The sequence below is a fragment of the Dendropsophus ebraccatus genome, chromosome 14 (genome assembly GCF_027789765.1).
Source record: "Dendropsophus ebraccatus isolate aDenEbr1 chromosome 14, aDenEbr1.pat, whole genome shotgun sequence".
Classification (NCBI taxonomy): domain Eukaryota; kingdom Metazoa; phylum Chordata; class Amphibia; order Anura; family Hylidae; genus Dendropsophus; species Dendropsophus ebraccatus.
The window spans coordinates 21,587,911-21,606,494 of record NC_091467.1 but is presented as its reverse complement, the minus strand read 5'-3'; the positions used below and the strand labels follow the sequence as shown (position 1 = coordinate 21,606,494).

The 18,584-nt window shown below is 45.3% G+C and overlaps 1 protein-coding gene across 2 annotated transcripts; it reads left to right on the top strand.

The window, feature by feature from the left end:
- The first annotated feature begins 15 nt into the window (after positions 1-15).
- Positions 16-14,145, top strand: LOC138772607 (G-protein coupled receptor 39-like). Of its 2 annotated transcripts, XR_011359784.1 has the most exons (3): positions 16-110; positions 773-857; positions 13,624-13,713. XR_011359784.1 is itself a non-coding variant. In XM_069953125.1 (2 exons), exons 1-2 carry the CDS (start codon positions 9,152-9,154, stop codon positions 13,953-13,955), a joined length of 1,173 nt encoding a protein of 390 aa, XP_069809226.1. In that variant the 5' UTR covers positions 8,649-9,151; the 3' UTR covers positions 13,956-14,145. The 2 variants fall into 2 exon arrangements, 1 of the variants encoding a protein (XP_069809226.1); XM_069953125.1 differs by lacking the exons at positions 16-110; positions 773-857 and adding an exon at positions 8,649-9,992 and having other exon boundaries at positions 13,624-14,145.
- The last annotated feature ends 4,439 nt before the right edge of the window (positions 14,146-18,584 follow it).

The following is an 18,584-nucleotide window of genomic DNA, read 5'->3' as shown; positions in this document are numbered from 1 at the left end:
CCGCTATTGGTGACGTCGTGCCCACGTGATCGGACTTCAATGTGGGCGGGACGGGATATGTTTTGAGCAGCGGCAGAGAAGAGTTTACCGGGAGGGTTTCTAATTCCAAGGTGTCTGGTGGGGGGAGGGTGTTGTTTACATGGGACTGCATGTTTAAGGGGGCTGGGAGGAGTCGTGTAATTTACATGGGACTGCATGTTAGAGGAGGATGAGGAGGTGATGTTGTTTACATGGAACTGCATGTTGAAGGGTTTTTACATGGGACTGCATGTTTAAGGGGGCTGGGAGGAGTCGTGTAATTTACATGGGACTGCATGTTTAAGGGGGCTGGGAGGAGTCGTGTAATTTACATGGGACTGCATGTTTAAGGGGGCTGGGAGGAGTCGTGTAATTTACATGGGACTGCATGTTTAAGGGGGCTGGGAGGAGTCGTGTAATTTACATGGGACTGCATGTTAGAGGAGGATGAGGAGGTGATGTTGTTTACATGGAACTGCATGTTGAAGGGTTTTTACATGGGACTGCATGTTTAGAGGGGGGGTTATGTTATTTTTATGGGACTGCATGTTAGAGGAGGATGAGGGGGATGATGTCGTTGAAGGGTATTTACATGGCACTGCATGTTGAAGGGTATTTACATGGGACTGCACGTTGAAGGCGACTGAGGGGAGTGATGTTATTTGTATGGGACTGCATGTTAGCGGAGGATAAGGGGGGTGATGTTCTTCTGCATAGGTCTATATGATAATGCTGTGTTCTTTCTACCCTGCAGCCTCTCCTGTATCCTGCTATTGGTGATACCTCTTTATTGGTCTCTTCTCCCCGGGATGGATATCTAAGCTGACCACAGTAATCCGGTGATTTTTTTTTTTCTTCTTTCAAATGAACTGGTGTCAGAAAGTTATATAAATTTGAAAATTACCTCTATTTGAAACGCTCAAGTCTTTCAGTACTTATCAGCAGCTGTATGTCCTGCAGGAAGTGGTGTATTCTCTCTAATCTGACACAGCGCTCTCTGCTGCCACCTCTGTCCATGTCAGGAACTGTCCAGAGCAGGAGAGGGTTTCTACCAGGATTTACTATTGCTTTGGACAGTTCCTGACATGGACAGAGGTGGCAGACTGGACAGAACACACCACTTTCTGCAGGACATACAGCAGCTAATAAGTACTGGAAGATTGAAAATGTTTTAATAGAACTAAACTACAAATCTATATAACTATAAATCTATATTTTTGTCGGAGTACCCCTTTAAGGATGGCATCTACTGTCACCTGGTAATAATCAGTAAACGTTCTCAAAATTTCTACGTGATACAAACTCAGAAATCAAATTATATAGCAAAAAAAGTATATCATTTTTTAAAATTTTTTAACGTCCTGTGGAATCAGGATATAGGGGTAGTAATATAAATAACAGGGGGGGAGGGGGCAGCGTCAGCATGGAAGTGCCCAGCAGTGTTGGATCTTCTCTGTATATAACACAGGGAAAAGATGGTGATGGGATATAGGAAATCGACATTTCATTGTGAACTTACTAAAGACTTTATGTATTCTCAACCCGACCACTAGGGGGCAAAAAAGTCCTTCCCAGTGATCGTGAATAGAGCCGCTTACATCCCATCACTGGTATAATCACTTATCGGTGCAGGAGAGATTATTGTTGGACAAAAAACATTTGGCTGACAATTATTGAAAATGTATGGCCGTGTTCACACCAGTCTTGTGCTTTGTATTTCAGCTATAGCAAAATCTATAGTCCTAAATTGCAAATTGGATGCATTTTGAGCTCAGTACAGCCTAAAATACATGCCAAAATTATGGCCTTAAAGGGGTTATCCAGCGCTACAAAAACATGGCCACTTTCTTCCAGAGACAGTCTCACTCTTGTCTCCAGTTTGGGTGAGGTTTTGCTGCTCAGTTTCATTGAAGTGAATGGAGCTTAATTGCAAACTGCAGCTGAACTGGAGACAAGAGTCGTGTTGTCTCTGAAAGAAAGTGGCCATGTTTTTGTAGCACTGAATAACCCCTTTAAAGGGAAACTATCAACAGGTTAGATGAATCTGCCCTGCTGATAGCCCCCTATAGCACCCAGGATGCTGAGGAGGAAGGTATATGTCTTACCTTCCTCCTCAGTGCAGATCCTGCGCTGTTAGGGTAAATACTGCTCCGCAGCACCCTTAGGAGCACTGCCTCATCATCCAGCCCATCCCTTCCATTGATTATCATTAGAAGAGGCGGGGTGGATGATGCGGCAGTGCTCCGGAGCGGAGTTTTCCCCGTGATCGGCACTGAGGAGGAAGGAGAGACACATACCTTCATCCTAAGCGCCCCGGATGCTATGAGGAGCCATCAGGATATTAGAATTTTTGAACTAAATGCTGTTTTCCATTTGGATTTATCAGAGTCCAGTGGAAAATATCTGATCCTATAGATCTAAAATAATAAAAGATTCAGAGTAGAGTTTTTCTTTTATGCACACACTACTAGCTGTGATATAATCTAGATAGTATATACCATAATTTTAGCTTGATTACCCACACCAAGGTTTGAGAGGAAGGTAAAAAAAAACATTTTGAAACAAAAAGTGAGCGTAACATGGGCATAATCTGATAACGGTCCGCTTATGTTTAGGATGTTAAAGGGCTTGGAAATTTATCACATTTCATGTGCAGTAAAAGAGGTGACAACGGGGACAGGATCAGGGTAGAAAGGGGTTAAAGTGATACTCAGGCAGGGCCGGCTCCAGGTTTTTGCAGGTCCTTAGGCGATAGAGCCTTAGCGGGTCCCTCATCCATCCACTATGCACAATCACTTGAGACACCACTAACATACACAAACACACATTATTGTGGGGGAGATTTATCAAACATGGTGTAAAGTGAAACGGGCTCAGTTGCCCCTAGCAACCAATCAGATTCCACCTTTCATTCCTCACAGACTCTTTGGAAATGAAAGGTGGAATCTGATTGGTTGCTAGGGGCAACTGAGCCAGTTTCACTTTACACCATGTTTGATAAATCTCCCCCTGTCTGAATGACATTGACACACAGCACGTAAAGCTCAGTCTTCTCCCTCTTCCTCTCTGTTGGTCTGTTCTCCACACTGTAAGGTTAAGGACCTGTTGGTCATGTGATCAGGTCCTATACCCTTTTCTCTCTCTCTGTGCAGGTCCTGCTCCGTCTCCTGTGTCCTCTGATGTTCAGCACTCACCCTGTACTAGAGTGAGCAGGCTGAACATTAGAGCACTGGGGCCCCAGAACAAACAGCACTATAGATTATCAATAGTGAAACACCAACCATGACAGGCTACTTCTCAGTTCCTCATTCGAACCTTTTTCAAGGCTTGAAACGGGAAGTGAAACTTAACCTGTCACAGGATTTTGTGGTTGGTATTGTGTGTATATGCCCATTCTCCACACTATTATACAGCAATATCCGTGTGCAGTATTGTCACTTGTTTTCTTTTTATTGTTGTTATGTATTGCAAGAATTAACATATTTGACCTCCATCTCCCAACCTACTCACAATGTTTTAAAGGGGTTGTTGAGAGCAGATTCAATAAAAATAATATATTTTTATATATTTTGTGTGTTTTTAGATATTTACAACATGGGGGGGGGAGGCTGTTTCTGACCCATTCCTAGTAAGTGATGTCATCACCACAAGTAAATTTGATGTGGAATTTACCTTAAAGGAGTTGTCTGGGGAGCAAAAGCGTGATGTGGGGGAGGCGGGGCTAAGCTGCGATTGTTGTGTGCGGGCTACAAACAGTATCGGAGACTGCAGCTATTGGACATCACGTGCTAGCATAGTTTCGCCAGCATGTGATGATATAGGCTTTGCCATGCAAAGCAACCCGGATGACCACTTAAAGGGGTACTTGGGCGAAAATCTTTTTCTTTCACATCAACTAGTTTCAGAAAGTTATACAGATTTGTAATTTACTTCTATTTAAAAATCTCCAGTCTTCCAGTACTTATCAGCTGCTGTACGTCTTGCAGGAAGTGGTGTATTCTTTCCAGTCTGACAAAGTGCTCCCTGCTGCCACCTCTGTCCATGCCAGGAACTGTCCAGAGCAGGAGAGGTTTTCTACGGGGATTTGCTGCTGCTCTGGACAGTTCCTGACATGGACAGAGGTGGCAGCAGAGAGCACTGTGTCAGAATGGAAAGAATACACCACTTCCTGCAGGACATACAGCAGCTGATAAGTACTGGAAGAGATTTTTAAGTAGAAGAAATTTACAAATCTGTATAACCTTCTGACACCTGTTGATTTGAAAGAAAAACATTTTAGCGGGAGTACCTCTTTAATGTTCTGACAAGTAAATGTGTATAAAAAAGCATTTCGTATGGAGGAGGGAGTTGTGCATTGAAAATCCATCTTCAAAACCCACCTCTCTACAAAATCATATGTTGGTGGAGAGTTGACAGGCCATCATAGAGTTGGCCATGCTGCTGAATAACGTCTATGAGTACCTTTAGTTCTGGAAGACAAACAACGTATGGTTTCTTCTTGATTATAGGAGAAATGGAAATACTCTAAGGTCCCTGTTACACAAAGGTGATAATCTGCCTAATCCGCCCAGTTCGGCCAATTATCTTTCTGTGTAATAGAGACAACGATCAGCTGATCGGCTGATCGTTTCTTTAGGCCCAGACCTAAAATCATCGGCCGCTGACCAGGCATCGCTACCGGCAGCTGTCGATTCAACAAACAGTTTACATTACCTATCCATGTTCCCAGTCACCTCCTGCGCTCTGGATGCTTCCTTTCTGGTCCCGCACGCTGCAGTTTTAGAGCAGCCTATCTCAGCTGACAGGCCACTTAGCCAATTTGTGGTCGCGGTGGTCCCAGCCAGTGATTGGCTGAGCAGCTTGTCAGCTATGATGAAGCGTGCGGTGCTGGGGAGGAAACAGGTTGAGCGCAGGAGGAGACCGGGAAAGTGGATAGGTAATGTAAAAACTGTTTAGGCAAAGGCTGCATGGACATCGCTAACGAAGTCTATGTGTGGTGTCCCACTGTTAAGTGCCCTTGGCACCTGTCGTACAATTCTCTCTTCAAGTTCAGAGGTGGTGAAGGTAGTATTCTTTAGTTTCACCACTAGGTGTCAGTGTTATTTCTAAACCTTGTTATTTCATGCACAGCTGAAGTTAGCGAGGGTTACTGATATTGTTTGGTGCTGAGCTATAGGAGATGCTTTTTCTTCTTCTACCACTGCTCTCCACACACACACACACACACACAGCCCCTGGGGAAATAGCTAGTTAGCTCAGTGTGGGAGGAAGTCAGTGTAGTTTAGTCTAGACAGTGTGGTCTAGTTAGTGAGTTGGTTAAGACACGTGTATGCAGAAGCAACCAGACACTCAGTTCCTCCAGTCTATCTACTATGCAGTGCTAGACGCTACAAGAGAGGAAAAAAGTCAGGGATCAATCTAGCCCACGCCGGGAACCACTCTAAAAGATGCAGAGGAGTATCCTACTACACAAAAGAAACTAGCCTGGATAGAACAAAGCTACCAGAAGGTCTACGTATCTCGCAGTGCAAGTAAATTGGAAAACCTCGGACACTTAGCTTTACCCAGGTAACCAAGGCTGGGGCTTGTATCACCCTAACATAAGTGCCTTGACACTGTAGGGCAGAAGGTGGTCAGACCAAAGTCTAAACACGAGTACAAGTAAACTTCTCACTTTCAAGTATTCTTCTAAAGTTCCAGCAGAGCACAGTACTACATTGGGTTAGGACTCCCTTGACAAACTCCTCTACGCTAGTCTACTCTAAACTTTCAAGCACTGCTGCAACTACCTCTACTACACTCTACGTTTTCAGGCATCTCTTTAGCACAACTGAGTTTAAGCACAAAAGTCTGTACGAAGACTTATCTATTTCTGAAAAAGGGGTTTGTATCATTAAGAGACTGTACAGTAAAACTGTTCTATTTTTTCATCACCGGGACTCAGTCATCCTGTCCTCTGCACCAGCACCTATACACGCTAACCTTACACCTTGGGCTAATTTTCCCCTTTCTGTCGGTGGCGGTACCGATAGTCCGGGTGGGTCAATTGCCACTCAGGACTACCGTGACCAGAGCCCAAGGGACCATCACAGCCCGGAGGTCACCGACCATTTGGGGGAGTACAGCCAGCCCCAACACAAAGCAGGTACTAACATCACACCTGTGTGCTGGACAAGCACTGGCATCACGACACTTATATCTTTGGCTGAGCTGTAGAACAGAACCGACCAACCACCACCGAAGTGGCGTCACCAGTAACACCTTAGCACGTCACCGGTTGAGTACCGCACATGCAGCCCTTGCAAAATGATTATCAGCCATGTAATAGGCCAAGTTAACAGGCGCTGATCTGATAGATTATAATATTGATTGGGCTGCCATTGGCACGTGTAATAGCAATACAGGAATAATTTTAACCAAGCCACAGGAAAGTGCCGTGTAGCACATGGACATTCTGTATACTGAAGTAGTCATTTAAAGTTTTTTTTTTCTATTTTTCTTTCTTTTTCTTTTTGTTATCATTGTTCTTTTAGCTTTAGCTCTTCTTTATATGTGCAATTTCTTGGATCCCAATTTACTGTTATCTCAATATTTACTTAAGGACAAAGATTGATAATGGGTGAAATAGAGAGGATGAGCAAAGTACATACAGCAAAGAACACAGAGGTTCATGACACCACATACCTCTAATATGGCATCATATGTTGTGAGAAAGCCGTACAGTTAGATGTAACACAGGCTACTCCATCTATTAAGCCGACCAGCAGCAGCAGCCACAAAGGGCAATCACCCTGAGTCAAATATCTTACAGTGAACTATAAACTATGTATCAAGCAGCCATATTTAAACATTTAATAAATTAACCACTTAATGATCACTAATTGACGTTTTCCACAGATATATGCTTAGTGTTACTGTCACTTTAAAAAACTTTAGACATGTGCAGACTTGTCAAAAGTTTTTTTTTAAGTAAAAAAAAAAAATGCTTTAAAAGAGAAGTCCGGCGAAAATTTTTGTTAAAGTATTGTATTGCCCCTTAAAGGTTATACAAATCACCAATATATACTTATGCATCAAGGCTTTACTTCCTGGATAAAATGGTGATGTCACGACCTGACTCCCAGAGCTGTGCGGGCTGTGGCTGCTGGAGAGGATGGCAGAGGGATTGCTCAGTGTCCCTCCAGTGCCCTGTGTCCCTCAGTGTCCCTCTGCCATCATCCTCTCCAGCAGCCACAGCCGGCACAGCTCTGGGAGTCGGGGCGTGACATCACCATTTTATCCAGGAAGTGACATCACCATGTTATCCAGGAAGTGACATCACCATTTTATCCAGGAAGTGACATCACCATTTTATCCAGGAAGTGACATCACCATTTTATCCAGGAAGTGAAGCCTTGATGCAGTAGTAAGTGCAGGGAAAAAGCACTTTATAAGCATTTTCCGTAATAAGTGTATATTGGGGATTTGTATAACTTTTGGGGGGCAATATGATACTTAAAGAGTCACTGTCGTATTTTTTTTTTTTTTTTTGCAGAAATCAATAGTCCAGGCGATTTTAAGAAACTTTGTAATTGGGTTTATTAGCCAAATCTGCCATTATCTGCATGTAAAAAGCCTTTTCCCAGGTCCCCCCCTCCTTCCTCTTTTTCATCCACTCTGAAAAATCTGAAAATTGTGACTTGTTGCAGGAGACGTACCCTGTCTGCTCTAGGGAGAGGGGAGGGGGGAGGAGGAAGGAGGGAGTTAGCCGGCAGCAGAAAGCAGATAACAGAGGATTACAGGCACGGAGCTGGGTGACAGCTGTAATCTGAGCTCAGACAGGTCACTGGTGACTGTCACAGGAGATATCCCGTGAGGGATTTGTAGATTAACTCTTTGTTGTCCTGTTTTGGTCTTTTCTTTAGCTCTCTCCATAGGAGAACAATGAAGACAGGGGGAGAGCTTCAAACTGCTTTTTCATGATAAAAATGCATTTTTCGGATAATAAACCCAATTACAAAGTTTCTTAAAATCGCCTGGACTATTGATTTCTGCAAAAAAAAAAATTCACGACAGTGACACTTTAAATAAAAATTTTCGCCGTACTTCTCCTTTAACTCCTAGGCGACATAGGATGTATCAGTACATCCTGTGCTATAAAACGCTCCAGAGCATTCAGCAGCCCGGCCCTCACCGTTAATGGCGGGCTGCAGCGTGTCATTAACCCCTTAAACACCGCAAGAGTTTCACTTACCGATCGAGACCCCCGCAGTGAATTGCGGCCGCAGAAAACTGACATGTCAGTTTTTCTTGCAGCCGGAAAGATCCCGGCCGGAGCGTATACTATGCGTATACGCTTCGTCCGGGATTCTATTCATTCACATACAACGTATGTTTTATAATTTTCAACAACGGCCGTGATTTATATAAAACATACGTTGTGTGAACATAGCCTTAAATTGTACGGGACATGTGAATAAGGCCTTAAAGGACAAGCTAAAAAAAAAAAAAATCTCTCCTAACCTCTACTTTATTACAGCTAGGGGCAAGAGTGGTCACAAGCTACCCATAGACCCAAATCTGTGACCTAGCAAGCATCTTCACATTCTGACACTCCTAACACTAACATCCTCTCATTTCCTCTATGAACTATGAAGATGGGAGAGATGCAGGGTGCCAGAATAAACAAAAAAAAAACACATGAAAGGAAGAAGACCGATATTTGACAGGTCAGAAAAAAATAGCAAAACCAGAGAGAGACTGAGGAGCAGTGACTGAAAGCAAGGAGATGTCAAGCAGCATGGAACATAGCAAATCGGATGGGAGGACACTATGGGAGCTAGCAACTCAATAGACTTAGATGACACATTCTGTCTCCTCGTAATAAGTTTCCCGACTAACAAGACAGCAAGTGGATGGAACGCAATACATTTCTTCATCTATACATAGATGATGCAGCTGGATGAATCACAGTAAGGATGAATCATGCAAAACTCCATTGAAAAGAATGGAAACGGTTGGAAAAATTGAAGAAAATATGAGGATAAGCAAAGTTATGTGAGGATTCTTTGCAACCCACTAACCATTGAACGGCACATATATATAGACCAATCCTAATCAAGATCTAAGGGACATACCAGTGTTGGGATCTTCTATGCATTCGCATTCTATAGCCGGGCTTGCTTTTAATGTATGTACGGCCAGACCTGACCTTGATATACCAATGCCCACCGTGACTGCCACCCCTGAGACACCGGTGAAGCTTGGGGTTTGTGCCAAGTCTTTAGTATCATTGGTCTACATCCTTCTGCTGTTGGCTGGAATTTTGGGGAATACTTTGGTCATAAGAGTGCTTAGGAGAATCCGTGATGGACGAAGCGTTCACGCCTCACTTAGTCACCACATCTGTAGCCTGGCATGCTGCGACATTTTGCAGTTGGTACTGGGCATACCAGTTGAGTTATACGGTAGCATCTGGAGTCCTTTTCCATGGCCGTTGGGAGCTGCTGGATGCTGTGGCTTCTATTACCTATGGGAAGTGCTTTGCTATGCTGCTATTTTTAATGTACTATCATTGAGTTATGATAGACACCGTGCAACCTGTCAACCTTTGAGCCTTCACCTCCGCCAGTCCTCCGGGGTGCGCCTACGGATTTGTTTGCTGTGGGTCCTGTCCCTGCTTGCTGGTCTGCCTTTGCTTTTTTCCATAGGTTTGGAAAACATCAGTGTTAACGCAGTTGAGGACAAACAAGTGTCGGTGTGTACACCACTAAGCCCATGGATAGGACTCTTTAAGGCTAGCGTCTGGGCATCCTTCCTTACATACTTGGGTGTGTTGTTAGCCGTAGCCATAACCTGCTGGAACATCAGGAAAGCTCTGCGAGGGAACAGGACTGGCAGTCTGGAAATCCCAGGACCTAATGGATCTGTACAGCTATTGGGCAGGTTCTGTGGTAGGCATGTGAAGGTGCGCAGGCAAAATGCCAGACTACTAGGTAAGTTCTACGCTAGAAATATAAACTGGGATCTTATTGGTTACTATGAGCATTCATCTCCACTTTTGTCTTGCATGTGTAGGAAAAATCTCACATATTTCTGTTTCAGTGTTCCCCAAGCTTTGACTCTCTAGTTTTACGGCTACACGTCCCAGCCGGACTGGGGGTCTGAATACCCTAACTGATTAGGAGGTTTCTGCAATCAGTTTTTTTATCCGTTTTTGCAAAAAAAAACAGATGCATTTGTCTTTATCTGTTTTGATCCATTTTCCATTTACTTCCATTATTTAAAAAAAAGGATCAAATTGCATCAGTTTTTTCAACGTACACAAAAATAAGGTCAAGTACGTTTATGTTTAAAAAAAAAAGGATGCGTTTTGATCCTTTCTTCTTTATAAAGGAAGTCAATGGAAAAATAGATCAAAATGGATGCACACAAATGCATCTGTTTTTCCAATTGTTTTTTTTTTTTTTTTCGAAAATGAATGAAAAAAATTAATTACAAAAATGTAGTGTGAACCCAGCCTTATTGATGCTTTATGTTTATGTTAAAAAAAAGGATGCGTTTTGATCCTTTCTTCTTTATAAAGGAAGTCAATGGAAAAATAGATCAAAATGGATGCACACAAATGCATCTGTTTTTCCAATTGTTTTTGTTTTTTTGTTTTTTTCCGAAAATGAATGAAAAAAATTAATTACAAAAATGTAGTTTAAACCCAGCCTTATTGATGCTTTCAGTCTAAATGGTTGGACCTGTGGTCAGGCCGGGACCAGTAGTTGTAAGTTTTTTGTAGCATGTACCTGTATTTTTAACCCTGCCCTTGTATCATTCAACACTTTTTATAGGTATGTGATACAATGTGCTGCTGCAATTATTTGTAAATTTGCACACTACAAATGATAAGATATATAATATAGATATTTTTAAATTGCAATACTACTATAGAAGAAAAATCTTGGTAAAAAGTGATCGTCCCACCGCTAGGACTGTCTACTCACAGAGTCTGACTCCACTGTGTGTACCTATTCACACTAATAACACTTTAAAAAAAAAAAAAGAGGGAAAAAGGGGTGTGGAGAAACGCAGTGCTGGAAGATACTATGTAGCATAAAATAATGTATCATTTAATATAAAATATAACGCTAAATGTATTTATCATATCACTTTGCTTTATATTGTATGTTAAATTATACATAATTTTATGCTACATAGTATCTACCAGTATTGAGTTTCTCCACACCCTTTTCCTCTTATTTTTTTATTTTAGAAAAAAAATCTTAGCATCCCTCTATAAATGAATCATAAATAAATAAATAAATAGTAAATAATAAATAATATAATAGTAATAAATAATAATTATAATATAATAATACATTAATATATAATAATAATAATAATAATAATAAATAAATAAATAAATAGTTTATATAATCCCAGCTGTAGAATGTGATGAAGGAGGGATAATGCTATGGGGTTGACCTTCTGGATTGGCCTAGGCCAGGGAACCTTTGGACCTCTAGCTGTTGCAAAACTACAACTCCCAGAGCAGAGTTGTAGTTTTGCAGTAGATGGAGGGCCGAAGGTTTCCTATTCCTGGCCTAGGCCCTTTAGTTCCAATGAAGGGAAACCATAATTCATAATACGGAGACATTGTAGACAATAAGGCCCCTTTCACACATCAGAATTATACTGTTTGCAACTATGGACAGTAAAGTACGCATTGATTTCAATTGACCCTTTTACACATCTGTATTTTCTACTGATCCGTAAATCGTGATCCGTTCCACTAAAAATATTGGAAAGCCATTATACAACTTTTATTTGACCTTAGGCTTCCAGCTTTATTGGGGATAGTTTGGGTTCATCCCTTCTAGTTCCAGCATGACTCTGGCCCAGTAAACAAAACAAGGCCCATAAAGGCATAACTGGGGAGCTGGGTGTGAAAGAACATGAAACACCTTTGGCATAAACTAGAATGGAAATTAGAAGCGACCAAGCGTCCAACATCTGTGTCTGACCTGACTACAGAGCTCAGTTGTATGTGATAAGATTTTCTCAGACACTTCCAAAATCAAGGAGAACATCTATCTCCCCAGAAGAGTGGGAGCTGGTATACTTGCTCTATCTAAGGATATATATATATATATACATTAAAAAAAAAAAAAAAAATCATGTTATCGCCCACACGAGAAAGTCCACCCCAGTGTATTGTTTCCTCTGAAGCATCTGTGTATTTCTCCGTGCTTGTTATGGATTAATTTAAGCCTCTCTTAGCCTTACCCTTTATAGTATACCGTCTTCGCTTTGACCTATACATAATTTATAAAGTTTATCCATAATTTAGAAGGCTAATTTATGTTAGGTGGCAGAGAATTTCCCCCTTGTGTGACGCCTTTTAATACTTACTCAGTTCATCTGTTCCTGCGTTATCGTCTTCATTCTGGGCTCTCATGTTCCGTATAAATTGCGGCTGAGGTGTGGCCGTAAATGGCAATAACATGGAAGCCTCTGTAGTTTTCAACATGACTTGCCTTTGGATGTAGCCATAGACATAAGTATTTTCTATCATCAAAAAACTACACAGAACTATAATATATCCAGACTATAGCATCAATTTCTGCTGAGTTAGGCCCAAAGTACAGTATACTTTACTGCAAATATGGCTTTTTTTGCCAGGTATGTAGGTATGTGCATACTACGTAAATCACGCGGATAACTTGCCACGGATTCCGCTGCTCGTCTTTGACCCCCACATAGGCTCCATTCTATGCTCGGGCAGATTTCGTCGTCCGCCCAAAAATTGACATGCTAATTCTTTGGGGGGATTGCGGAATCTGCTCGAACATAGAATGGAGTATATGGAACGGGCGGAGAGTCAAGCGGGAGTGCATTTCCATAGTGTGCACATACCCTTAAAGGAGTTGGCCACTTTCTAGTAAAATAGTTCAGTGTACAGTGTACAGTATTAGTAGGTGTACTCACTGCACTTACTGACAGCTGCTCCCTGTGTACCTCATAGAGCTAAAATCAGACTCCTCTCCTCCAGGCTGTGCTGTCCTGCTTTGTGGTGAGTCTGTCCATAAGATGGCTGACATGGAGGAGCATGTGACCATACCCCGCCCCCAGTGTCCTCTATAGCAGTGCTCAGGCCTCACCAACAGGTCATGTTTTGAGGATATCCAATACAAAGAACACATGTGATCATACCTGATGCACTGAGTATAATTATATCACCTGTGAAATGCTAAGGAAATCCTCAAAACATGACCTGTTGGTGAGGCCTGAGGACTGGAATTGAGAAGCACTGCTCTATAGGCATATACAAGCTCAGTGTTGAAAATGCAATGCTCACATGTTGCAAAACAAAAATGAAGGATTTTTCATTCGTCGTTTGATCGTCGGATGTTATTACACGGACAGATAATTGATTGTTATATTGAATTTTTAAACAATAATCGCTCCGTGTAATAGGGCTTTTAGTGCTGTGAGTACACTTACCAATACTGTACACTGAGCAATTTCATTATAAAGTGGCCAACCCCAAGCTCATGATGTCATAATTTGGTATATATATTTTCATTTGTGTGCATTTTTAATACATGCGTTTTAATACAACCTCTCTCATTTCAGGCTGTATCGTAGGTGTGTTAGCTGTGTGCTGGCTACCATTCCAATCACGGAGGCTCATGACCGTACTGCGGAGTAAAGACCAATGGACAGAGACTTATTACCGCTCTTATATCACCTTGCAGCCCATTACTAATAGTTTTTACTATCTCAGTGCTTGTCTTACCCCTCTGCTGTACAACCTGACATCCCGTAACTTCCGCAGAGCCTTTCTGCATAGCATCACACCCTGCACAAAGGGGCCTCCTCCAGAGTCTGGATCCTGGGAGACACAAGCAAGAGATCAAGGGATGAGGCTGTCTTCAATAGGACAGGAATCGAGTGATATGTTATAGGTTATAGATTCTATACGATATTCTTGTTTTGTCAATGGCAATGCCTGAGACATACAATGATATCTATACTGTCTTCTTAGATTGTGGTTGTATATTGGGCCTCCATCTCCATTACTGAACATACAGGGCCTCCTTACCCATATGGACTTTCTTCTATTAATTACTTTATAGAAGAGAGCTGAATTGGGAATAAGATGGGGGCGTGGCTTAGCCATGGAGCGGTGAGGTTGCACTCTGAAGGAGCTCCGGGCCACACGGCGCACAGTCTGCTGTTTCCTACCCTGTTCCCGACCTGTATCCCCCATGCCACACAAGAGAGACCGAGGTCCGGACACCCCGCACCCACCGGTGACGAGATCTGCGTGCGGCACGACCCGTATAGACCGCTTCCTGCAGCCGACGCGGCCAGACCCACACGCCGCTGAAGACGGCAACATGGCGCCTGCCCACACACAGCCGCGTCCAGCACGGGAGCCGCGTGGCAGCATGATGGCGGCGGTAGCCTCCGGTTCCTCTGGGGACTCCAGCGCAACAGGTGAGGAGTTCCCTGAATGGCCCCCCACAGACCCCCTCACTGACTTACCTACATCAGGCACGCCATCACATTCTGAATTCCGGCTGCTGCGGGAGCTCATACAGGCCCTCCCCACTAAACGGGACTTGGATGCAGTAGTAGCCCGGATTGAAGCCACCCAGCAACAGGCTTTGGAAGCAGTGAGGGCGGACGTGGGCGAAATAGCGGCCCGCACAACGGCCACTGAGGAGACGGCCGCCATCTTGGCCACAAGGCTGGACACTCTCGAGATACAGATGTCGCAGGCCAGAGCCCATACTCAACGGCTCACACTCCTCCTGGACGACCAGGAGAACCGCGGGCGGAGAAACAACGTCCGTATAAAGGGTCTCCCTGAGCTCCGACCCCATGATGACTTGTCACACAGGGTGACTGAGATTTTTAATTTGGCTACAGGCCGACCACTGGAATCTACTTATAAGGTGGACAGGATACACCGGGTGGCTCGCTTCCAACAACGTGACACCTCGGCCCCCAGGGATGTTTTATGCCGACTTCACAACTTCTCTGACAAGGAAACCATCATGGCAGCTGTGAGAAATTCAGGCTCGGTGCAATATGGTGGGTCCACGATCCGCCTTTTCCCAGACATATCAGCGCGCACACTGTACATGAGGCGTTTATTGCAACCAGCCCTGTCCGCAATCAAGGATGCGGGGGCCACCTACCGTTGGGGACACCCACTGCAAGTGATTGTCCGGCGCGGAACGGATACCTTCACCCTACGACGCCCAGATGACCTACCGCAGCTGTTCGAATTCTTGGAAGCACCCCCCGTTGAGGTCCCTGACTGGCTAGCAGTGGACTTGCCGGACCCGATTGCGGCATCATGTCGACGGAGGCAACGGACCCCCCGGTCCCCAGAGCCCATTAGTGCACATTCCCCCCCGCCATTTCCAGGGAGAGACATGTCACTGAGTCTTCCCACGGAGGCCTGATGGAGGCTGCCTGCCGCTGGCCCCTGATTTCATGGCCCCACGGTTGATGACTCTCACGACTTCAGCCATGGTTCCCTCGGAGGGGGAGGGCGATCACCGATGAATCGCTGTCCGCCTTAACAGGCCTCACAGGCTGTCACATGGTTTCGAAGCCTTTGACTCTGTCCTGTGCGGACATACCCTACCCTGTCTGATGCCCCTTCCAATTATGGTGTCCAGTAGTTAACCCTCGGGGAACTCCTAGTTGGGGATTGCTTCTTTACTTCCCATATGTTTTAATTGTTGGAACAGAATGTTTAAAGTTGTTGCCCTGGGAGCCCTGCTCGTCTCGTCCTCATTTTCGGGCGGGCGGGCGGGTCTCTCAGTGTTTTATGTTTGGTGTGCCGCCGGCCCGGGGCCCCCCACCCCTGGTTTTCTACGTCCCCATTCCTCCTCTTCCTTTCTGTCCTCTCCACCCCTTTGGAGTGATCATCTCCATTTAGCATCTGTGTGCTTCTTCCTTTCTTTGTGCGCCTTCTCTGGTGCGCTCTACTACCCTCCTCTCCTTTCACCCTCGTCCCTCTTCCTCCCGTCTTCCCCCCTTACCTTTTTTCATCTCTTCCCTCCCCTCCCCCCCCCCCCCCCCGGTCCCACACCCTCTCCCTTCCTCTCTTTCCCCCCCTTCCCCCCCCCCCACCCTCTTCTTCATTCTCCCGCAGCTATGGCCACACGCCAGCAGACGTCCCTTCAGGTCGGATCACTCAATGTAAAAGGGCTCCATGACTGCGGCAAACGTTCCATCATGCTGAACTTGTTTAAAAAACAGGGGTTGCAAGTCGCATTTATACAAGAAACTCATCTGATGGCCTCTCACAAATTTTCTTTGTCTAACTCCTGGTTTCCTTTTGCCTATCACAGTTTCTCTCCGGTACAGAGGGCCAGGGGCACGAGCATTCTTATAGCCAGATCACTACCGTGGGAACCGATGGACTCTCGCAGTGATGAGGAGGGCAGATTCCTCCTGGTAAAAGGACGCGTTGCTACGCAGGTATTTACCTTCGCCTCACTTTATCTCCCGAACTCGGGTCAGTCTCAGGCTTTGGCCCGATACCTGGACACAATAGATGACTTTGCCGAGGGACTGTTGGTGGTCGGAGGAGACATTAACATTGCCCTAGACCCCACCCTAGACACGTCCAAGGGCTTCTCCCACGTGAACCGTGCCACATTGCGACGGGTGGACACCACACTCCACGACCACCAGTTGATTGACACGTGGAGGCTCTGTCATCCCCGCGATAGAGACTACTCTTTCTTCTCCCCTGTTCATGATATGTACTCCAGATTGGATTACTTCTTCATTAGACATAGGGACCTGCCCCTCTTGGAGGACGCGTCCATTGACACCATAACCTTCTCCGACCATGCCATGATCACCCTGCATATCTCCCTCCCTACACCGTACCCGACACAATGGCAATGGATACTTAACTCTTCGCTGTTACAAGATACCGTAGTAGCTGCAGACCTTACACGGACATTGACGGAATACTTTAGACTTAACTCCCCTGACGACACTTCCCCCATGACGGTTTGGGAGGCGCATAAGTGCGTGGCCAGAGGGGTGCTGGTGAAACACGGCGCTAGACTAAAAAGAGAGAAGGCTGCTAAAACTCTGCATCTTCTGACTCACCTGCGAGAGCTGGAGAGAACGCATAAGACCTCCCCATCTGCCGATACTAAAAGCCAGCTGGTACAGGCCAGGGAAACTCTCCGCACACATCTCCTGGATAAGGCGAGGGCTCAGCTCACCAAATGTAGGAGACATTTCTACGAATACGGGAATAAATGTGGGCGAACCTTGGGAGATTTTTGCCCGAAAATCCCTCACTCACTGCCTGAAATTGCCCACCCAGGGCCCTGAAGAGAAAGAGGCATCGCCGGGGACGCAGTGCGAGGCTCCCGTCTGGCGGCAGGCGACGTGCCGCTGGGCTCGATAGCCACAGTCCCACAACTCCTGCCCCACGTGACTCACCGGGACGGACCGGGGCCGACGCCGCTTGCTGCCGGGAGACCGGGACACTAAAAGGTAGCAGGGGAGACTGATCGGCGCACCACCTTCCCGCCGAACCCACCAGCAGGAAGGGGGGAGTGTTGCTCCGGAGCGGCCCCCACACCAGACCCCTTCCCCCACTGGGAGCTAAGCAATTACATCGGGGGTCTCGGCTCCCACACACGCAGCAGATCCAAAACATCGCTGGGCTGCCTAATACCTCAGCTCCCTGATCCACGTGGCCGGGCGCCATCTTGGGGTCCTCCTCCTCCCTGCTCACCACACAGCGCAGGAGGGTGACAGTAACGGCTCCTCCCCCCTCCGGTTTGATTCATCACCCAGGGAGCTGCCACCCGCACGGCAGCTCCGCAGCTGGGATCACTAGGCTTCCACCCCTCAGGAAGATTTTATTATTCAGTGGTACATGCAGAACACAACAGCCGGGAACGCACTCATATATCCTCCTGTCCTCCCTTTGCCGGCATTCATTTCCTGTATTCAAAGGTCCTCCAGTAGCTGCAACTAAGCACACAGCGCCACCTGCTGGCCAAATCTTTAACTGCATTGCAACACCTACTGTGCTCAATACTAATTGCCTGGGAACTCTGCATTACCACTTAAGCCCTCAGCGCCATCTACTGGCCAAATCTCTAACTGCATTGCAACATCTACTGTGCTCAATACTAATTGCCTGGGAACTCTGCATTGCCACTTAAGCACACAGCGCCATTTACTGACCAAATCTTTAACTGCATTGCAACACCTACTGTGCTCAATACTAATTGCCTGGGAACTCTGCATTGCCACTTAAGCACTCAGCACCATCTACTGGCCAAATCTCTAACTGCATTGCAACTCCTACTGTGCTCAATATTAATTGCCTGGGAACCCTGCATTGCCACTTAAGCACACAGCGCCGTTTACTGACCAAATCTTTAACTGCATTGCAACACCTACTGTGCTCAATACTAATTGTCTGGGAACTCGGCACTACCTGTTAAACACGCAGCATCATCTACTGGCCAAATCTTTAATTGCTTTGCAACACCTACTGTGCTTAATACTAATTGTCTGGGAACTCTGCA